At 45.6% G+C, this 21,856-nt stretch overlaps 1 protein-coding gene across 13 annotated transcripts in view; it reads left to right on the top strand.

Annotated features, from left to right (window-relative positions):
* The window catches only part of sez6a (seizure related 6 homolog a), a 91,964-nt gene that overhangs the window by 38,933 nt on the left and 31,175 nt on the right, over positions 1-21,856 (top strand). For all 13 annotated transcript variants that reach the window (XM_081702567.1, XM_081702565.1, XM_081702564.1 and 10 more), the window contains exons 2-3: positions 6,233-6,904; positions 7,550-7,677. In XM_081702567.1, coding sequence (XP_081558693.1) covers positions 6,233-6,904; positions 7,550-7,677 — 800 coding nt within the window. The remainder of the gene's footprint in view (positions 1-6,232; positions 6,905-7,549; positions 7,678-21,856) is intronic.

Raw genomic sequence — 21,856 nt, 5'->3', positions numbered from 1 at the left:
GATGTTCACGGAAGATCAAGCCCATATTCAGTTTCACTCGAAGCCTATAGTGTATCCTTTACCATGGTGCATTTAGATGAGCAGACTTTAATCCTCGGAAAGTGAAAACGCCCAGTTTGCTAAATAATGGGGTGACAGCTGTGAAAATGCACAGATAACCGTTCCAATAAGCCAGATTAAGTCATTATTTTCAACAGGCAAATTTCCTTTTTTTTTCCCCATTGCTTTGACTCCCTCCGTGCAGTTTGGAGCTGGCGACATAATGAAATTCCTTTTAAATCGCACCACTGTGTCTGCTATTCAGCCGAAATCATTGCAAATGTCAAATGCGTTCGGTTTGCTTTTTAGAACAGCCTGCACTCTTCTCATTGTGACAGAATAAGGTTACAAGAAAGCGTTCCTCCCCATCACAGCGCATCCAAAAGAGCTTTGAATCGCTCGTGTCAAGGCTGGAGATTAATGACTGGTCTGTAGTCTGTAGTTTGGTCTGTCTATATAGAGTGGCGTGGTGCGTCAAAGTCTTGCAGGCTTTGTAAAGAACTAGTTCATTCTGCCGTGTGAGTGGTGCAATCAAACTTTTATTATACCCTGCGCCATCATGTTAAATGTGATTTGCAATAGATTTCTGCAAATAAGTCAGTACTTTTCCAAACGCTGATGTGAGGCTGGGTGTCACAGATAATTCTTGGATTTTTCGTTTTTCCGGAGAAGCTTAGAGAAATGTGTTTCTCACATTGAAGGAGGGATTTCAAGATCAAAAGAGACACAGCGAGATTGGAAATGTGAGCGTTTATCTCTATATGAACAGAATTAAACGCTATTTGTTAAGAAGAAAACCCAAGAAAGCGCTTGATCAATAGGACCAGAATGGGCGGGCCGTAGACGCGGCATAACATTTTAATGGCGGGTGAGTTAAGATGTGTTTATTACTCCTTCTTGCTAAAGATGTGTTTGGTAATTAGAGGGTTCAGAAAAAGAGAAACAAGAATCAATTCTCGGTATCGTGACATTTTGTTCGTCACATCTTTCACTCCTTTCAACGTTTTTTTTCCTTCACAATTTTAGATTAATAAGGCCCAGAATGCGCTTTAACATAACATAATTCATTTGAATTCCCCACATATTCGGTGATGGTTCTTCTCTATTCAGAGCAGAACCTCTGGCAGAGTCTTTCTAGCACCCAGCATCACAGGGCTCTCGTAACTACAGCCTCGTGTTCTTTGGCTGTTCCTTTTGTTTTGATGCTTTTGGATTTGAGTGATGGTGGTACCACTTAACTGCTGTAGCTCCAACAGCAGCAGTAAAGAAACATAATCACCAGGGCAAAAGAACCCTAACAATCAGTGCTAATGAGCCCCAGGAACCAGTGCAAATGAACCAAAATAACCAGTACAAAATAACCAGTGCAAACAACCAGTGCAAAAGAACCTAATACCCAGTGCTAAAGAATCCTAACAAGACTGAAAAAGATCTTTCTGATGATTTCAAACGGTTGCATCCAGAAGCTAGTTTACTTTGCAAATTTGAAAGCATTTTGAAATGATCCTTTACTTAAGCTAAACACACATCATTATAAAATATTACGAAAAGCACTCAGTAAGACCAGGGCTTAATACACCATCATAGCAGCACTCTGCTGCCAGACCCCAGCTTCAGCCCAGGCTGCGACTGCCCTGCTGAGAGCCTTACTCACTCCTTTGGTCCCTATGCGAAGTTTGAGCCTCCCCTGCCTCGCTGGATGTCAGGACTTCAAAAGACCCCCCCCCACCACCACCACCGCTCGGGGAGATCTCACTCATTTGCTGTCTGTGTCAACCGCACACTTTCATCTCCCCCCATCTACGGTGTTCTGTCTGCCCGCATCTCGTTAGAACGTACTGCCACCCAGCAAACGTGTGCTAATTAAGGTGTCAAAGCGCGCCAGGGATCACTGCCTGTTTGAACACGGAAATGCTGGCGATTTCAGCCTCCAGCGCTTGAGACGTTAGGCTGGAGAAGCTTCCCTGGGTTTTTGCACTTAAGCCGAGCAAAACTGTACCTGCGTAGCTACGGCAACAGCAGTATTTTTGGACTGGTACCAATGACATAAACCAGCATTTACCAACTCTTTCCCAGGTGTGCCAAAACACTGGCTCCACTCATCAGTGAATTAATAAATGCTTCTTGAGTTTGAAATGAGTATGTTAAGCTTGGAAAACTAAAATGTGTTGTGCACAGGGGGCTCCATGTCTAGAATTGAAAAACAGCAGTAAATGCACTGAAGCAACCTCGCTCTGCCGGCTAAGAGGGCTACAGCCTGTTGCCAGGAACCGAGCTGAAATCCTTTGACCTGTGGATTGTTTTAGTATTCAGTCCTCCTGGGCCTTATCGTCTGGCCCATTGGCAGGGCTGGTTTTTGAGGGGAAACAGACTCCTCTGATAGGTCACATGGGCACATGGGTGTCTTTGAAGTGTAGAAAACTGCCTGAAAGCCTCCTGTACTGAACCACCTTTATGCAGCAGGAGCAGAGATGCTCAGCACACTGGAACTGAAACAGTGCTTGCTGAGATGTTCCATTCCCCCAGCATGCTGCGCTCTCTCTCTCTCTCTCTCTCTCTCTCTCTTTTTCTCTCTCTTTTTTTTTAATGTTCTCTCCAGGCATGTTAAGACCAATTTAGCAAATACATAGCCAGAAGCTCTCAGGAAATGGAGATGGAAAATTACCACTTTATACATGCACATAAGAGAGAAAGTTTTTTTTGTGGTTTTTTTTGTGTCAGACAGTCCTAATATTTTAAATGTAGTCATAAATGTGCAGGAACATGGACGAGCTCCGCTGATAAGCACTTCTGGAATTCCGTAGTAATTCTGTGCCGGGTAGTCCTCTCTGGGCTCTACGCTGCAGCCTCCATCACGCTGAACCAATATGATTGGCTCCCCGGGGCGCAGGAAGTACTCCTTGATCTGAAACAACAAAAACAATGTAGACATACAGTGTCTGCGTGTGTACATACATGTATATATATATAGGTGGCCAATCCATGTGTGAAAATGATGTCTCGTGCTCCCTGAACCACTCTTTCAAAACTGAGCCCGATGAATCCTGGCATTGTCGTTGGAATATGCCCGTGCCATCAGGGAAGAAAAAATCCATTGATGGAATAATCTGGTCGTTCAGTATATTCAGGTAGTCAGCTGACCTCATTCGTTGCTGAACCTAGACTGCAGCAACCCCAGATCATAGCACTGCCCCAACAGGCTTGTATGGTAGGCACTAGGCATGATGGGTGCATCACTTCAGCCGCCTCTCTTCTTACCCTGATGCGCCAATCACTCTGGAACAGGGTAAATCTGGACTCATCAGACCACATGACCACATGACCTTCCATTGCTCCAGAGTCCAATCTTTATGCTCCCTAACAAATTGAATCCGTTTTTGCCTGTTAGCCTCACTGACAAGTGGTTTTCTTAAGGCTACACAGCTGTTTAGTCCCAATCCCTTGAGTTCCCTTCGCATTGTGCATGTGGAAATGCTCTTTCACTATTAAACATATCCCTGAGTTCTACTGTTGTTTTTCTACAATTTGATTTCACCACGTTTAAGTGATCGCCAATCACAATCATTCAAGATTTTTTTCCGACCACATTCCTTCCTCGAAGATGATGTTTCTCCACTGTCCTTGCACTTTTTTAATAATGCGTTGTACGGTTCTTAACCTGATTTTAGTAGTTTCAGCACTCTCCTTAGATGTTTTCTCTGCTTGATGCATGCCAGTAATTTGACCCTTGAGAAACAGATTAACATCTTTTCCACAACCACAGAATGTGTCATGGTTGTTTAACAAATGAGAAGCTACTCACTGCATCAGTTAGTGTTAAATAATTTGTTGCCAGCTGAAACATAATCACCCATGCAGTAATCTTGGCTCTTACCTATTTGCTTAGTTAAATCCAGGTGGTGACCCTTTTTTTGGCCAGGCAGTGTATGTGTGTGTGTGTGTGTGTGTGTGTGTGTGTGTGTGTGTGTAGATATACAGTGTGTGTGTGTGTGTATGCATATATGTATATGTATACATGTGTATGTATGTATACACACACACACACACACACACACACACACACACACACACACACACAGACACACTGTATATTTTATACACACATATATATATATATATATATATATATATATATATATATATATATATATATATATATATATATATATATATATATATATATATATATATATATATATATATATAACTTTTGAGGTTGTTACCAGGATCACAAAGTAAATATCTTAATTTGAAACCATTGCTTCTGTACACTCACTACAAAAACCTTAACTCATTCGACCTTGTGTGGATTACCCTACAGAAGCCAAAACTTTGCAAAAGGAATTACTGCATAAGAAAGGTGTAGTTGTATTGTGCCTGGTGACATTAACGCGTAATAAAGGTTATCACGCTCTTGTGGCAGATATGTCTCTAAATTCAACATTAGCATTTAATATTTAATGCTTATGTCTATTAATTAGCAGGAACAGAGAAGTGTACAATCCAAAAATTCAAAAAGATCTACTTGTCATACACGACGTTTTCGTATATGGTGTTGTTATATAATTTATGTCATTTATAGATATCATACCCCTGCATAATTCTCAGTACAGCTCGTGAGCGGAGGAAACACCGAGGCGTGTTTGAGCAGCTGCACTCTGCTTCCTAAACCGAGTTTTACCCGCTACAGGCCTTAAGTGAGTCGTAAATTCGTGCAGTCTTCTGACTGCTCTGTTTAAGTGGGGAAGAGGGAGAGGTAATGTCGTACCGGGTGTCGCCCTCCCCTTCAACCTCCCTGGGCCGCGCGCGCGCCTTTTGCATCTCCGCCGCCTGGATCGGCGCGCGTGCGTGCGGCGGGGTGGGCTATCTCCGCGCGCGATGAGATGAAACGCTGCTCTCTCTCCCCGAGCGTGATTGCGGAGCTTGTTTTTCGTAATGAACAATTGTCGCGACGTTCATATTTTGACGCAGAAGTGAAGACTGTCATCAGTCATCTATCAGAGAACTTTTTCGGGCGGCTGAGTAATGGAGATTAATGCGGCGAGATGAAAGGCACTCTCCTGTCCTTCCACACTGAAAGTGCGATTATAGAAATAAACGGCTTCTTGTTTCACTCGTAAACTTCAAACAGCCACTTGGAGAGGCAGGGCTGCTTTTCATTTGCTTGTCGCTTTTGAAGCTCGCAATTAGAAATATAGCCCGTTCTGTATCTCGGGAGGGGGGATACGACAAAAAATATTTTGATGACTTTTCTCACCGCATTCGTTCCATAACAGAACTGTGCCTAGAATTAAATGCATTTATTTTTCCACGGTTGCTGTAGCAAAAATCTAGACTGTGTGGCATCCTTATTGTAGCATTTTACAACCGCACTGCTATTGCAGAATGAGAGGACGCTGTTAATCAGGGCGCAGATAACCATTCAATTTGGATGGAAATTCTGTCAGTAGAGAGAGTGCAGCAAAATACAAAAGTCTGGCTAAGAGTCGCAAAGCTGCGTGGTGAATGAAAGCGAGAGGGAGAGCCAACGCGAGGCAATGCGAGTCATTCAATCTACAATGGCTTACTTTTTCAGGAAAGAGAGAGAGAAGGAGAGAAGGAATGTGGAAAGCTAATGTTTCTATAAGGATGACAAATGCTTCTCCTTAAGTGCATCACTTCCTGTAGTAAGCCTCTTTATCCTGAGGGCTTCCTGATTGCATCTCAACTACTGCAGGTGGGGAAAATAATTGCTTTCCAATGTACACTTATTGTGTTCTTCAGTCATGACTCATTCACAGTTAATTCTTTGCGTTCTCTAATAGTACGTGGGAAGCAGGGCAGGTTTTTAAATGAGCAATCTTTGCCTGAAGGTTTTCTTTTCCGTTCCACGCGTCGAACCCTTCATTTCACATGCCAATTCATTTGCGTTTGCTGCTGTTTTGGCTGCAGCATTCTATTTATTAGTTATGGTTATTAAGCCTCGTTTTAAATCATATACAATCACATTATGTCTCAAAGGCTGTGCATTGTAATTGCATCATAGGATTTTTCAGACACGCTGCCTTTTCAAACATACTAACCTAGTTATGAATCCTTTGCCAGAGGCGGATTTAATTGACACTCTGGAATGCAGAATTTCAACTGAGAGGCTGTTCTTTGAGCGTTAGTTTCCGGTACTTTCCATTTTGAAAGTAAATGCTTTTGCTTTCAGGTGAAGACTTTGGGCCGTGCAATGGAGAAGTAGGGTCGGAGCTCCGCCCTTTCACCACTAAGCAGGACTCGCCGATTGGGCTCCAGGAGATCACAACAGCCCTTCCGCTAAGCCTCCCCAACCACCAGCCAAACCTGGGCCTCCCCGAGGCTCTGCTTACGAAGGATTTCGTGGGGGACCAGCCCTTTTTCGGGGAGGGCGGTGAGGTAGAGGACCACGCGACCCCCTCGGGACGAGCATCTCACGCAGAGCCCAGAGACCACACCACACCCGTGGTCCCTCACGAAGACGCGCCAGCATTCTCGGATATCGCCACCACGGCTGCAACAACGACCAGTCCCACCGCTCCAGGAAAGCCAGCCTCTGTGGACCACAGACGGCCCAGTAAGGGCGGGGGAAGACAATCGGCCAAGGTGGAGCTCACCTCCCCAGTTCTGATGGTGGCCGGGAATACTGCTCAGCCAAGCCCTGGGCAGCCATTGGACCTCACTAGAGCAGAGGCAGAGCTTTCTGAGCAGGGGGCGGTCCCTGAGCAAAATGGTTCAAGGAAGAAAGCATCTCAGAGGCCACCAGAGAAGAGCATGATGGGTAAAGCAACAGGGGCAGATGAAGAAGAAACCATGACCAGTACCATTGTTACTACGACTGTTATCACCACCACGAGAGCCACAGGTAAGCCAGCATGACTAGATTAGTGTTCATTCTTTTTTATTGTAACAAGAGAGCACATCCAAAATGGTGCAGGATTTTTTTTTTGTTTTTTGTTTTTTGTATGGATATAAACGCACAGCACAATTAAGAAAGCTACTGTTTGAACTGTGGTAGAACTGTAGTAGCAGTTATGCTTTTGAAAAAATATTATTTAAGTCTTACAAAAGAACGGGGCAGCCGTACTGATACCACAGGTGCCACAACGCTGCAGAAGCACACCAAGTGTACTTCTTTTTTCAAGTGCACAGTCACTTTCAAGCTCTTTCAAGATTTAAAACTTTTCAAGGAACTTAAGCCTCAGTGTAAAAAAATGACCTTTAAACTGCTACAGTAAGTAGAAAGTTGTCTGTAATGTGTTTTCCAAGTCATGTGGTGATGGGCCCTGCGACGGTGACTATTGGCTGATTGCTTTACCTGACCTTTTGCTACCCTGAGGCGCCGTGCTCATCCCCCCGGGTGAAAGTGGAGAGGGCCTCGGCACTAACGAGACCCTGTGCGATAAGCATAGTGTCAGGACAGGGATTGTTCATGAGTCTACCCCTCTTTCCTCCTGTCTTTTTCTCTTTCTTTCTTGGTTGCCTCCTCTCTGTCCCTTTCCGTATCAAGGTCAGGGCAACCTGAACTTCACAGATGCTGAAGGTTACATCGAGATGCCGTATGGTGGCTCTTATGACTCTACTGTGGATTGCACCTCCCTGGTTACGGTCTACCTCGGGTATGGGGTTGAAATTCAGGTGAGTAATTTTTTTATTTTTTTGGTGTGGAAAAAGGAATCACGAATGTTCCTTTGATGGTAAGATGAGACTTTATTGATCTGGCTTTGGTTTAAAATGCAACGTGATCCCGCAAGTGTTATGAGCTGAACTAACTTGTATTGATCACTGATCACTTCTTTTAGATATTGCATTGAACTTGCCGTCCAGTTAACTGTTACACCAGTCTGCCACTTGTGTAATTCAGTAAGGTCACCAATCTGACTGCTCTAAAACGCGAACAGACACTATTCACCATCAGCACTTCCTGTGTTGTACACTTTTGGGCCTCGTGACGTCGCTCTTGCTAATATGGCGATGGGTTCCGCTCAAGCCCTGAAAAGCCAAAACAAGCCAAAACAAAACAGCAAAAGGAAATAAGCTGAGTCTTTTAGCGTCCGTCGCCTCGTGGTGGGCATGAACAAGTCTCTGCTCAGAGGCTGCAGCTAGTGATGACTTCAAGATGACTTCAAACCGGCAAGAAAAGTCTGCATTTCTCTTTAAAAAAACCAAACAACAACAATAAAAAAAAAAACCGCTGAGCTGCGTTACCTCGATAAAAAAGAGATGAAGCCGTCGGCCCACAAAAGCGTCGCTGTGGCGGCTCGGAGGAAACGGAAAAGGAGAACGGGTTTTCCGTGGCTTTCCGCGGCAGGCGTCGGGGGCTTTACGCACTCCAGCGGAACGCATCTCCTTTGTTGAGAGCTGGACCACAATCAATCGCATTCTACTAAGCGGCACCAGTAGAACAAGCACGTAGACGTTTCATTTCGGGCTGATCAATTGCGATGCCATAAAACAGGATTTAAATCCCGTTGTAAGATGACTGTGGTGTGTGAGGTTAAGATTGAGTGAATGAATATGGACATTACAGCAGTGTTGTCAGTCCACTGCATACAGAATAACTGTTTAATTTCTACTGAAAATATTCTGCAATCAGACCTGTTCTTAGGTATTAAATGTAAAAAAAAAAAGAAAGGCACTAGCACCGAGCTCTGCACCGTACACTGAGACAGATTCTTTAAGAGTCTTCCTTTAAGATTCCCTTTGATTCATTCAAGATCAAATGAATTCGTTTCTTACTGAGGTATGGGGTTGCTAGGAGGCACGGCGCCGTTTCCATCACAACAGAACATTCTGACCCCTCCCTTAGCAAAGCTTCATCAGGGGGCACTGGCGCATGCGGTGGGACGTGAATCGGATACAGCTCGAACGGGAGGCCTGTTTTTCTGAATATCCACTTCAACGATCCACTTCAAATTGGTCACGTTTGTTTTGAAGGCGACTTGTTAGTTACCAAGCTTGTTTGCCTTTGGTGCCTTTTTTTTTCTTTCCATTTAGAGAGCTTGGGAAGTTTAGAAACGGTTTTGATAGTTGAAGACCATTACTCTCAAGCGCAACACTGCCTTCGTGAATGGGTGTTAAAATTTAAAAGCATGAAGAAAGGGAATAGACAGAAATCTGCTGACTGAATTCTTTATGAAACATTTTGTCTTAACTAGGAAGCATTTCCAAGCAATTTCTTTGTAGGCAGAGCAGTTTATCAGAGTAAAAAACTGATCATAAGAACTTTAGTGGAGAAACTCTCCTCAGGGTAGGCCTGTAGTTGACAAACTTGCAAATTGGTGCGTTATGATTGCGCACTTGGTTTTCTGCCCTTCCTGCAGAACTGTCCCAAAATTAATCGTACACACTTACTCATTCCCTGGCATTTATAATTCCCCCAGCAGCCAATTTACTGTGAGTGACTTTGAAATGTGTGTGCTGGCTCGCCTCTGCTCTGGAGGGGTAAGATAAGTCCGTGGTGTGAGAGTGTTTGTTGGAAAATGGATGGGGTTTTTTTCTTCCTCACTGACTCCTGAGGGGTTTGGGGGTTATAGTTAGGATTAATGAAGCCCTGCATTGTGAGTGCATACACTCACGTTCTCTATACACACACTGCAATAGGTCTAGGTCTGCTAGCTTTTCTAAGGCAGTGGGGTGTCTGCAGGCCATTGTGTGGAACCAGAGAGCAGGCATGATATAAAGGGATCCAGGGCAGGACTGGCAGGACTGGCAGGATGTGCAGGCAGGACAGCACAGGTAGGACAGGCAGGTAGCTCATGATGAACAGCAGCCCTGAGTCTTGGTTCTGCTGTGGGCTGCACCCCAGTTATACTCTGTGTTGTACTATTAAGTTATGTATCATGTTATCATGTCATTTCAGAGTGTGAGATTCCTCAGGTAACGTTTGCAAGTCAACTGGATGATGGTGCCCTGTGTATCACACCTGTGTGAGGTACCTAGAGCGGTCAGATCTCACACTGCAGTGATCACAACTGTGCCCAGCTCCTAAGCCAGGTGGAACATGCACCCCAGGGCATGATGGGAGCATTCACCTGCTTTGCCGCATTAGGCTTTGAGGCAAATTATGGGTCCAGAAGACATAATTGGGTATGGCCTGGAGGTGGGGCTTAGGTCTAGGCTCTTTGAATGCAGATTCTGCTGCCGGGAAGCCAAGGATGCCGTGTCTAACGGCTGACGTCTGATCAGTCGTCATGCTGTTCGCCTTCCACTTCTTATTATTATTAACAGTGATCTAATCCTTACCTGTTGGAGCACCCGCGCCATTCAGGCACCAGTCTTCCAGCTCCCCCACTGAGCTTCAGACCCACATGACTCTGGAGACCATTTGTGCTCCCTTGAACAGACTGATGTGAAGGCAAGGTGTAATTTCTCATCTCTTGGCAGCCGCATGTAAAATCAATGGACTGTCTGCCACACACACACACAAACACACACACACACACACACACACCTACATGTGTGTACACACATACACACACTGTAGCTGTATACGCAGCGCTTAAGTGTCAGATTGCTGAAGGTCTGCGTGTCCTTCTGCTTCATCATATACAATAGATTTCATAAAACCTGATTTGTGCGATTCTAGCACTCTGTCGGCTCTCCCAAAGCTGTTAATATTAACAAAATATGAACATCCCAGAGGATGTGAACCAAATCCCCATAATCCCCCTGCCGGTTCAGTGGATGTGTTTTGCCTGAGTAGTATCACAGACTTGTTTGTGCGGTAATCACCTCACAGTTTGACCTTCATTAATCCCCTCTCGCCGACGCACAGGAAGTGTGCGAGAGCCACGCGCTGGGGAGAGCAGTTCATTCATCACCGCCCATTGGTTGAACTGATTGGTGGTGGCTGTGTGTGACTGCCGGTCCTGGGGCTCCTCTCCTCAGGGTGAGGGTAGGGCCATCTCCCAGGGCTCTGACCGAGGAGGTTTGCTTGAATACGAGGCAGCGGAGACGCGTCGCAGGGGCGGCAAGGCGCCCTTGCGTGGCCTCTGCGCTCTAATTAGATTTGTTTTGGCAAATCGCCTGCTTTGTGCCACGACTGTGCCGTGGCTCCTTTCAAGGTCTCCGGCTTGCCCTCGCCTTCGCGTTGTGTCTCGTTACCATGGAGTTTAAAAGCCTCTTTGCTGGGAGGTTGACGTGTCTGTGTTGTTGCCTCTCTTAAGCTGATTCTGCTTACATAATGGCTGCAAGCACGCATGGAGGGGGATTTAAAGCAATTTACGGGGTCCATAAAAATGTGATTATCATCTGTTCTGTCTTTCCCTGTGGGAGAGCCAGCGATGTGGCATGTGTTCACGGCCAGCATCGAGCCAACCGGAGGAGCTCGGATAGCACCACTATTACCAGCCTGGATTCAGGACACGGAACTCTGTTCTGTCCATAGACTGGTTCTTCCTTTTAAATTGGGAACATCTGGAAACATCTGGCCTTCATTTACACTTGCTTTGCTCTAAATTTAGTTCTGAAGATCTTTTTCCTGGTCCGGTTTACTAACTGCAACTAATTTGCTTGCATTCCATTTCTTCTGTGCTGATGTTTAAAATAGCAGTCTAAAAAAAATCTAATTTGCATAAAAGGCGGTGTCTTTAAATTAGTCTGCATATGTTCTGAATATAGTTATTGTTTGTAGTATAAAGTAGTAGTATAAATTGACATAGATAAAATGCAGTAAATAGATGAACATATCAATGAAATTGGCATTTGGGGCCAGTTTCTCAGACATGGATTAAGGCAAGTCTAGACTAAATCATTGTACCAATACTAAATCACTATTCAATATTCTTCTGCCATACACCTGATTTGGGTGTGGGAAACCAGCCCATAGTGCTTTGCAGATTTTTAACATTAATGACTAAGATGCTTTGTAAAAAGAAAACCTCATAAGTTATTTCAGTTGCGCTCTGAATGGTTATCCTTCACAAACGCGTTTGTTCTGATCGTGGAGGGGAAGTAACGCTAAGTAGCTGCAAGGTTCTCGTCCCTGGGAAAAGCGACCCGTTAGCAGCAGTGCGACATCATGTTGGTAAAAAGGTGAACACTGGATGCACTAAAATGAGCTCCAGCGATTTAGCTTTAGTTTCGCTTTAGTTTAGCTCACCAGTGATCTGACCACTGCACAGTGGAACCATTTCAGTGGTGGCCCTGCGTATTAGAGCAGCTGTTGTGGTTCCTCCTTCATGTGCACACGCCTCTATAAAGGTACTGGAACGCCTGTAAAGCGAAGGCCCTTGAACTACTGCAGACAGCTTTTAATCAGGACTGTCTGTTGTGCGGTTTGCTTTTCATGTGCCTGATATCTTTAAAGGGCAAAAATGAAGCTTTGTTCATGATTAATTGATGCGGTCTGATCCCGAGTGTAACCTGCTGCCGTTCCATAAGACAGTTGGCGGGTATTGGAATTGACAGCTCATTTCTCCTCAGACCATACATTGACTTCACACGCTCACAACTTTTCTTTATTGCATAAAGTCAAGTCACCACCAACCCCTCCCTCCCAACCAACCCCCCCCTCCCCCCCCAAACCACTCCCCCAAGCAGCTGAGTGTTCCCTGGCTTGTGAGAAGAACAGGGCATGCGTTGTGCGCTAGCTGCTAACAGTGGGAGCGAGGCCCCGGTTGAACCGTAATTGGAAGCATAGCCGGTGGGTCATGTTCCCCTCCAGGGGTTCGCTCGCCATCCACCAGGCCCTCGTTACCTCTCTACAGCTAGGCCCATGCACACCCGGACTGAGCCCCTGCAAAAAAGGGTGTGCATGATAGCCACTAGGCTAAAGGCCTTCCATTTAGATCCTCGGCGTTGCTCTGCTTTAATTGCTGTTGGGTTTAGTCCGCCGAGATGACCCATCATGCTCGGGCAGAGCCTTGGTAGGCTTCACCTCCCAGCCTGTCCCCTGCTTACCTGATGTGAGACGGAGCAAGGGCGGGCATTCGGGTTTAAGGAGACCCAGTGGGGGTTTCGGCAGGAAATGCCGTCCCACTGAATCACTAGAGTGGCTCTTCCTTGGTTTTTTACTGCAGTTCTACACACCTTGAAGTAAGAACAATGAGAAATATGGGGGGAAATGGGGAAGATTTTACCTGAGTACCTTTTTTTACTTGAAAAAAAAAAACTTACAATAATGTAACTTTGAGTTATGGCAAAGTGTCATCTGAGGGATTAAACTCAATTTTATTTAATTTTCAAAAGCAAAATGTAATTATTGGTGGTTTCTCTTTCAGTTCAGCCTTTAACTTAAAATATATACACACTTTAAAAACTCAGGAAAGTGACTAGTTGTAATGGTGCCAAAAGCAGGAGCTATATCTCTTCATTTGAACAGAATAAAAGTTCCAAATGCATAAATAACCAAATTCTTTCCACCTATGGAGTACAGATACCATTTTCCCTTTGGTCCTATGAAGAGAACAAATACAGGCTCTCAACTGGCAATGGCATATCCTTTCATTTCTGTCCTGATATGGAGTGTACAAATGGTATAATGTGCATTTCTGTTAATGTAGCATTTCACATACTGGGAAGTGAGTGTAATCATGTGACTACAGCGAATATTTAAGGTTCACGACAAACATTTGCAGTATTCATGTTCTATATTGGAACCATTGCTTTGTTAAGGCAGGGTCCCAGACTTCTTCATCTGTCCGTCTGCCTCACAATTGTTCTGTTTGGTTGGGGTGACATTCCGAAGAGTTCCCATTAAGATCAGCGGAATGTCAGATAATCATCCCTGTCCATCACCTCTTCTCTGCCCTTTACCCAGCACAATCCAGCGGAGTGATTCTCGGAGAATGAAGAGACTCAGGAGCGCCAGGAAAGTTTGGGAAATTGAACATGTTCAATTTCACTCTGGGACACAATGGCCTCCATCCCAGACTGGCGTTTTTATGAGGTCCCAGAGCTAGTTTGAATCAAAAACATCAAGTGCTTTCCGTCACTCCGACTGATTCTCGGGTCAAGGTGCATCGATACCAGCTCACAATCAGGCCACGATTAGCCTGAGCCCCTACAGCCAGTCTCTGCAGGCCTCTCTCCCAATCTACCTTTCTCTTTGTCTAACCCACATGCTTCTCCTTTTCTTTCTCTCTCTGGATCGATGTACCCATTGATTTCCTGGACTAGCTCTGACAAACACCCAGGGATCCATTATTGAGAGGCGGGGTCCAATTAAAATCAAGCCATTCCTCTCGGCTTTGTGATAGAGCCATTGCGAGCTGTAACTCTGGCAAGTAGCAAATGTAACTTTTAATTAGGAAACTGCAGTGTATGCGTAGATGAGGAGGTCGTGGTGTTTTACAGGAGAAAAACTTTAAATGAGCAATTGTTAAGCTTCAAATGTGCGAGGACCAGCCTGATTTGTCTGGGTGGCCACGCTTGTTGAAACTTTGCGCGGCAGGCAGGGACCTCGCAAACAGCCGACGCTCATCCTCGTCTCCTGCGTCGACGTCTGTTGTCTGGCCAGCTGTCTACAGGCACGACTCCTGACTCCTAATCAATGGTCATGTTAATCAGTGTTCTCGACGGCTGTCATGCTGACGCTTTCACATGCAGAAAGAATTGCTCTATTGATTAGAGCACTTTCATTTTAAATCTGCCTTTTTCTGACAAAAGAACCTAAATCCACTTGCCATCGATTAGAAACCTTGGCAGTGGAAGGGAGGTTCTCTGCTACTCTGTTGGCGATATGACCCTCTGTGCATATTTAAAAGAGTCTGCAGAAGACTAAGGAATTCCACCTTGACTTGCAGGTGGTCAGAAGATGGTCTAATAATATCAAAAAATGATCAAAATTCCATCTGTTGTAAATCAGTAAATAAATACAGGCATGTCCAGATCCCAGGAGCATAAGTCCAGCCTCTGTAGACACAGGGAGAGAAAATCAATATTTATACGAAGGGGGCCTTCTGGAATGGAACATCCCTGATTAATTCTTCTTATTGGTTCACATGTATGTGTATTGCACACACTGTTGCATTTTTGCAATAAGATTGTTTTCTACAATGGCTATCTGGTGCTTGTATTTGGATCTATAGCATACCTGTCATGCAAATACAAATCATGAAAGAGCCATTAGGTTCAAGGTCTATTTATGGAACTCGGTTGTGTAGTCCAATTATAATTTTGTCAGAGGTACATTCATACCACAAAATAAAGAATAACGACCAAATAAGAATGACGCTCAGAAAACGCACTAGTGCGGACAAAAGAGTGTTTTGTTCCCATAAGTGCTTTTTGTCATTTGACACACTAGACAGTGGACCGTAACTCACCCTTAAGTACTTCCCCTTCAGCTTCCAGGCCAGTGAATTGCCACACGCCTGTGAATAATGCATCTCTCAGTGCCCTGTTCAGCTGTGTGGAGTGGCGAGCAGGTGTATGAAGGAGGCGGCAAGGACCGAGTCTCTTCTACTGGGGGCTCAGACAGGCGGACGGATCCGTAATGAACCCCAATATGAGATGCGATGAAGGGGGTTGGGCGGGCGGCGGGTGGGTGAGTCTCTAACGCCGAAGGCCTGGGGCGGCCTGGCAGGACATAAAGGAGAGCCGACCTGATCCTGATGAGCTTTCGGAGGCCAGGCGCCCGTGCCGAAATGAGTTTTTCCACCCCCACCCCCCCCCCCCCCCAGCCTCTGAGGATTGCTTTCAGGTGACGTTAATTGCTCCTTGGCCCAGATCGGCGTCATAAAGGAGAAGGGGGTGAGAAATTGAGAGGAGGGCCTCTGAGACGGTATCTCCCCACCGCAGGAGAGTGGCGAGGACACCGAGAGGCACGATGAGGACGAGACAAGCAAAACGCCTTTGAAAAAAGCCCGCAAAATCCCGTATGCATTTATTCAAATAAATGCAAAACTAAGGCCCAGCGCAAATCTCCAATCAGGAAGTTGAGGTCAACCGGCACCTCGAGGACGCGCATTCTCTTGTCCACACAGCACAAATCTAATATGCCTCATAACTGCAGCTCGTGAAAGCAACTTAGAAAGAGCAGGAGCATCCTTTAACCCCCTGGTCTGGGCAATAAGCAGCCGTGAGGTGAAAAAATCGCATCAATGGAAGGGAAATCTCAGGAACGGGCCTGGTCTGTCACCGTATACGGACAGGATGCATGAATAAATCATACTAACCACCGCTCCCCCGGCCCGTACGGGTGCCCTCCGGACCGGTGCTGGGTTTGAAGTCATCAGCATTTCTGACTCATGCCTAAGTATTGCTCAGTTGCCATCTTATTTGTTTGTTTCCGTGGGCTGTGTGGTGCAGGGGAGATACAGCCCGTCCCGCTGGCATACACGCTGGGCATTCTGAGGAAAGAATATATATATATCCGCCCGGCAGATACAGGGCGGTAGGGAAGCAAGGTAGTGAATGGGTGCTTATCCCAGTCTCCGATGGACCTTCGCCTCGCTGTTCTGGACCAGCCTGTGCTGAAGAGCACGCAGGTACCCGGCTGATAATGGAGGGGAGATGAAGGCACGTGAATGCTGAAATGAGATAAGCAGGGAGACCGGGCCGCGTGCAGGATTAGCCGAGCAGCTCCTATGCCGCCATGTTATCCGTGCCATTGTCTCCATCGCAGCCATTGGAGCTGGCATAGCGTGTGTGTGTGTGTGTGTGTGTGTGTGTGTGCGTGTGTGTGTGTGCGTGTGTGTGTGTGCGTGTGTGCGTGTGTGTGCGCGTGTGTGTGTGTGCGTGTGTGTGTACGCGTGTGCATGTGTGTGTGTGTGTGTGTGGAATGGTTAGAATGGTTAGCCCCTCTTTCCTTCATGACTGTCAAAAAGCAATTACTCTATGGAGGCAACCCCACATTGTAGCCACATCAGCGCCCAGCCCTCCACCCCAGCCAGCCGTCCCCCGGGAGACAGACTTCACCATTGTCGTGCTTTTAGATGGATTTTAGATGTTATTGCACAGAGAGTGTTGCCTTGTTGATTGGTTTGATGTTTCCATGCACGTGCATGTTTAGGGACTAATTGAATCGGGAGCCATTTGGGAAAAAGCAAGTGCCCACCCAATGTGTCAGCATGTTCTTAGTTTTGTAGAGTCAGATGTTTCTACCTCATGATAGACCAACCGTTAAATCTGTATGTGGTTTAGCCTGTATTTTGTAATTAGTAATGTTATTTTTTCATCTACGTTTTTCTGCATTAAGGCATAGTTTATTGTAAAGCATATGTCAGATGGGTCTCATGTCGGTCTTTGCTACAGACATATATATTTTTTAGACCATGAAACTGTCGCCATAGCGCTAATCGTAGTTTACCCCACGAACCGCGGCTAGCGTGTCTCCAAAGCGGATTCCCGTCTTAAGCTATCTTGTCGATTTCCAGGCATTCCTGAGATTGACAAGATTCAACTGAGCAGATCCTCAACTCCTCCAAAACAAAACGCGTGACAGGATCCAGCAGCTCGTGCCGTGCGATGATCCAGCGATGATGGCCAAGCGCCGCAGGGTTTCGTGCTCTCTCCAAAGCCGGGATCGGTGCAGCGCTGGACAGATAGCCAGGATCAGCCCCTGAGGCTCAGACCACGGGAGAGTGCAAATCCGTATCTGTGTCTGCCATGATAAGGCTTGAGCTTGTCCCCTATGCACTCGACTCAGCCATGGAGACACGTACCGCTCCAGTGGTTATCCACACATCACCAACACCAGAACTCTCTCACTGCAAGCCCATATGTTTCCTAATATAGATCACACACCAGTGGACATCTTCTGTTCTTCAGTCAGACACACACACATCTACCTTAAGGCATAATCAGTTTCCCACATCCGCCGTACATCTGAACACCAGTCCCACTGCCTTCGTGCTGGGTTTTGTATTCCGCGAGTGAGCCGGGGTCCGTCAGAAGCACTCCAGCGGTGTCGAGTGTTCATTAAAACATTTCCGCGTGTTGAGACAATGACTGAAGGACAGGAGTGGCCTTTCAGACAGACACGGTCCGTCTCGCCTTCCCTGGCAGCTGCAGATGGAGTTTAATTGAATTCCTACTGAGGAGTATCTCATTGGAGAAATTAATCTTTGTAGGAAATTTCCTCTATTGTGAGATTTTCTTGGTTAAATTCCCTTTTGTGGTTAGTAACTTTGCTATGCAACATCAAATTCCACTGTGTGTATAGTATAAAATCTATGCATATAATATAATGTAATATTTATACACACACACACACATTTTATATGCCATATTTGTTTTATATGCAAGTTTGTGTCCCTCCTCACGTATGAATCCAGGTTTATGTATTGCAGATGATTACAATAACTATGGCCTCTGTTTGAAGCAGATACCAAACTCCATAATGGATGATTTCAGCTAGTCTGACTAATACGTCATGCGTGGATCGATGAGAGTGAAGCAGGGATGTCTGTCTTCGAGTCACCTTTAAGCATGTACATCGGTTAACAGAGACCTGCTGGCTTCTGGTTTATATTTACCGTGTCCTCAGGCATTGCCTGGGGTGGGGGGAGGCTTAAACACTTCCTCTCCCCCCTTCCCAGAGCTCCTTGGCCTGGTCTGTTCCCCCTCTGCTTTCTTCCCTAACTCTGGCTCTTCCACTCTCATTTCCTGCCATTGTTCACTTTGAGATACCTGGAAAGCATCCAAGCCTGTTTCCACACTCCGGCCCACTCAAAGCAAATATGCAAACCCGTCGTATTCAACTTAAATTATCATGTTTCCATAAAATGCAAAGTAGCTGAAGGATGTCGTTTTGCCTCATTCAAAGGCTATTCCTCACTCACTGTAGAAACTGGAAATATTGCAGCTTTTTCCTTCCTCTCCGTGCGGAATTTTGGCTGATAGTATTATCCTAGCAGGCTTTGTCTGCGCTGATTAAAAATCTATTAAGTCTTAATCTCCGTTAAGACTCTGCGGATTTGGTTTTCCTACAACTGATTAAATCTAATCCCGGACCAAAGTTCCTATCCATTTGTTAGCTAAGGCTAATAGGGGCTGGTCGGTGCTGCGTCTGCTTTCACGATACTAGATCAGCAGCTTCCTGTGCCATCCTCAAGATCCAGCCCCACCCCCCCCACCCCAACCCCCGAAGTCTGCATTTGTGAAGACGCTCTCTGTCCCCGTGCGGACCTCCTGACACTCACCGGAGGGAGCAGTACAGGTTCCGGCTAGCGCAGTTCTGATTCCTCATAATCGCAAAGTGGATGGCTGACCCGGGCAGGTTCCGAAGCGTGCAATGGGTGCCGAGCCTGCGGGGAGGGTGGGGATCATGAGAGGTGAAGGGGTCATCTCTCACCGCATACGCCAGGGCCTCGCACGTCAAGCAGGCCCTTATTCCGTACCTTCCGCAACAGAGTCCTTGTTTTTGACACCCCGCATATTCTTTCTTTACTCCAGCTTACATGCCATATTTGGATCCACTGATATACTTGTTCATGCCCACGCACACACAAACGCGCCATATCTGATATCCGTTCCGTTCCCACTGTCAACATTTATATTTAGACCGTACGCCTGAGCTTCATCTCACAGCCCTACGCAGCGTTACAGGCGTTTTCATCACCCCCAACCATCCAGCCCTCTCTGGCCCTGAGATGGTTCCCGGTGCCACTGGCCTGACTCCTGGGAGCAGCATCTGAAGCTTATAACTCGAATGTAATTGAATGTGGACACTCAGGTGAAAATAACGGAGGCCTCTCGCCTCTGCACTGCCCCTCCAGGACTGTCCATGCACCCCACTGGTCCCGTGCGGAGAGCTTGGCCGAGTTTCTCATCACACCGGGGTGATGAATGGTCTTCTGGTTAAGTCACTTTTCCCTGGAGACGCATGAAGACATCTGGGATCCTCTACAAACATTGTGTTTTCCCTTCGGGCTTCGGTCTTGAGATGAACTCCAAAGGCATTTCAGTGAGTGGCACTCACTCAGTGGCACTGTAGGGAATTCTGAAGCCCTTGTGTTTGAATAATGTTTTCATTTTTTCGTTTCGTTACTTTCTATAGTAATTAACTGTATACTGTTGCTGTGTCCCACAAAAATTTTCAATGATTTTTGCACTGTCTTGCCCCTCCATCATGCTCTTTTCGGCTTCTCAATTATGCCTTTTATTTATCTTTATTTTAGCACTAGCAAACAAAAACTTGCATGGGTAGATCACTCAGCGGACAAATGCAACTGAAGGTATACCTCAGCTTTGCTGAGGTATTCCCCAAAATTGGATCCCCTTGAAGTGACTATTGGGTACACGAGGAGTCTGCAGAGCCTCCATTTGTACTTTGTACTCCATTTGAATCCTCCATTTGTACTCCCTCCCTCTGTTGGAGTTCAGAACGCAGGCCATCGACTTGGAAGAGTTGCATGGCGTCTGCGAAGGGGACGCGGGAGAGCAGAAATATGAACGCACTTTGGCATGATGAAATGTCTGCTCTCTGTCACAGATTCCCACCAAATGCATGAGCTTGAACCGCACAGCATCAAATGAAAGCACTGAGGGAGAGGGTGCGAGAGAGAGAAAGAGAGAGAGATAGAGAGAGAGAGAGAGAGAGGGAGAGACAATGGAGTGCTTCCTTTTTATCATACTTGTGAGTGGAACTGTGTTTATCTGACAGGCAGGAGGCTGAATACAGAACACGTGCACTTCAGTGTCACCTTCCTTTCACATGTTCTCTCTCTCTCTCTCTCTCTCTCTTACTCTCTTTCTCCAATCCTTTCTCTCTCTCACTTTAACTCTTTTTATTTTTCTGTCTTTCTCATATTGTAGTGTGGGAAGCGTATGGTGTTGAGAAGCTGTTAACTTGAAACCCCCGTTCTGTGTAAAATGCAGTAACGTATTAAAAATAAACCTGGCCATGTGCAATCAACAGAATAAAGCATCACCGTACCTTTCTACTGTAAACTAACTATAATAAGACCAATATTAAACCAAACAAACAAACCAAACAAGGAGCCCATTAGCCAGACAAAGGTCATTTCATTTCAACCCTTCCAGCATCTGGGCCCGAGGTCAAATAACCAGGCTTTATGCATATTTAGAAATCGCCATAACCGAGGACGTTCTGTTGACCTAAACGCCTCTCTGTTCCATCCTCACCTTCCTTGGGTTCCAGATATCACGATTGACACAATGTGAAAAATTCCAATTAATGCAGGACTTCATTACAAAATACTAGCGCATTGCCCTTACTCAGAACACCATTGTGATATGCGGATAATGACTATAGCATATGCCATATATGCAGTAATGGATTCCTTTGTCTGGGAATGACTTGAAAAATAATGAGCCACCCAGTGGTGCCGACGTGCTCCTTTATGGGTCGAGGCAGAAAAGTTGAGTCCTGGTGAGTGACATTACAGTCGTACACCAGCATTTTCAGCGCTAAAAAATGCCTTTGATAATATGATAACTTTAAAACTGTCATTTCCTTATTGCCATGTTCTTGCCAGTTCCATTTAAAGACAATATTCAAAGTTGGATTAAATACCTTCTTTGTCCTCTTGTTAATTCTTGAGATAAACTCTTGCAAACCTCATTTCCAGTGTGCTGCTTGCTTCATGTACTATCAGTGGAAATAGTGATGTGGTTTTGAATGGAACCAAAGTGCAGTAATTGCATCACAGCTGAGTCTGTGTTTGTGATTTCTTTTCTTTTTTTTCCATGTCCTGTATGACCTTGACTGTTTTACAAAACTCATACTTGTGTACTAACAGGAATGCATTCTTAATGGATGCCGTGACGTGTTATTTTAAAACTTGAGTATTCTGTTCTTCATGCTATTTCTGTTTAGGTGCTTTTGAGAGTATCCAAGGATATGTTCTTGCTAGTATTTACGTGTATGCTTTGAACAGCATCCCTTACCTTTGTGCTTGGTGTTTCT

This window comes from Electrophorus electricus, chromosome 19 (genome assembly GCF_041902795.1).
Source record: "Electrophorus electricus isolate QZ-2024a chromosome 19, ASM4190279v1, whole genome shotgun sequence".
Taxonomy (NCBI): domain Eukaryota; kingdom Metazoa; phylum Chordata; class Actinopteri; order Gymnotiformes; family Gymnotidae; genus Electrophorus; species Electrophorus electricus.
This window is presented reverse-complemented; position numbering and strand designations above follow the sequence as displayed.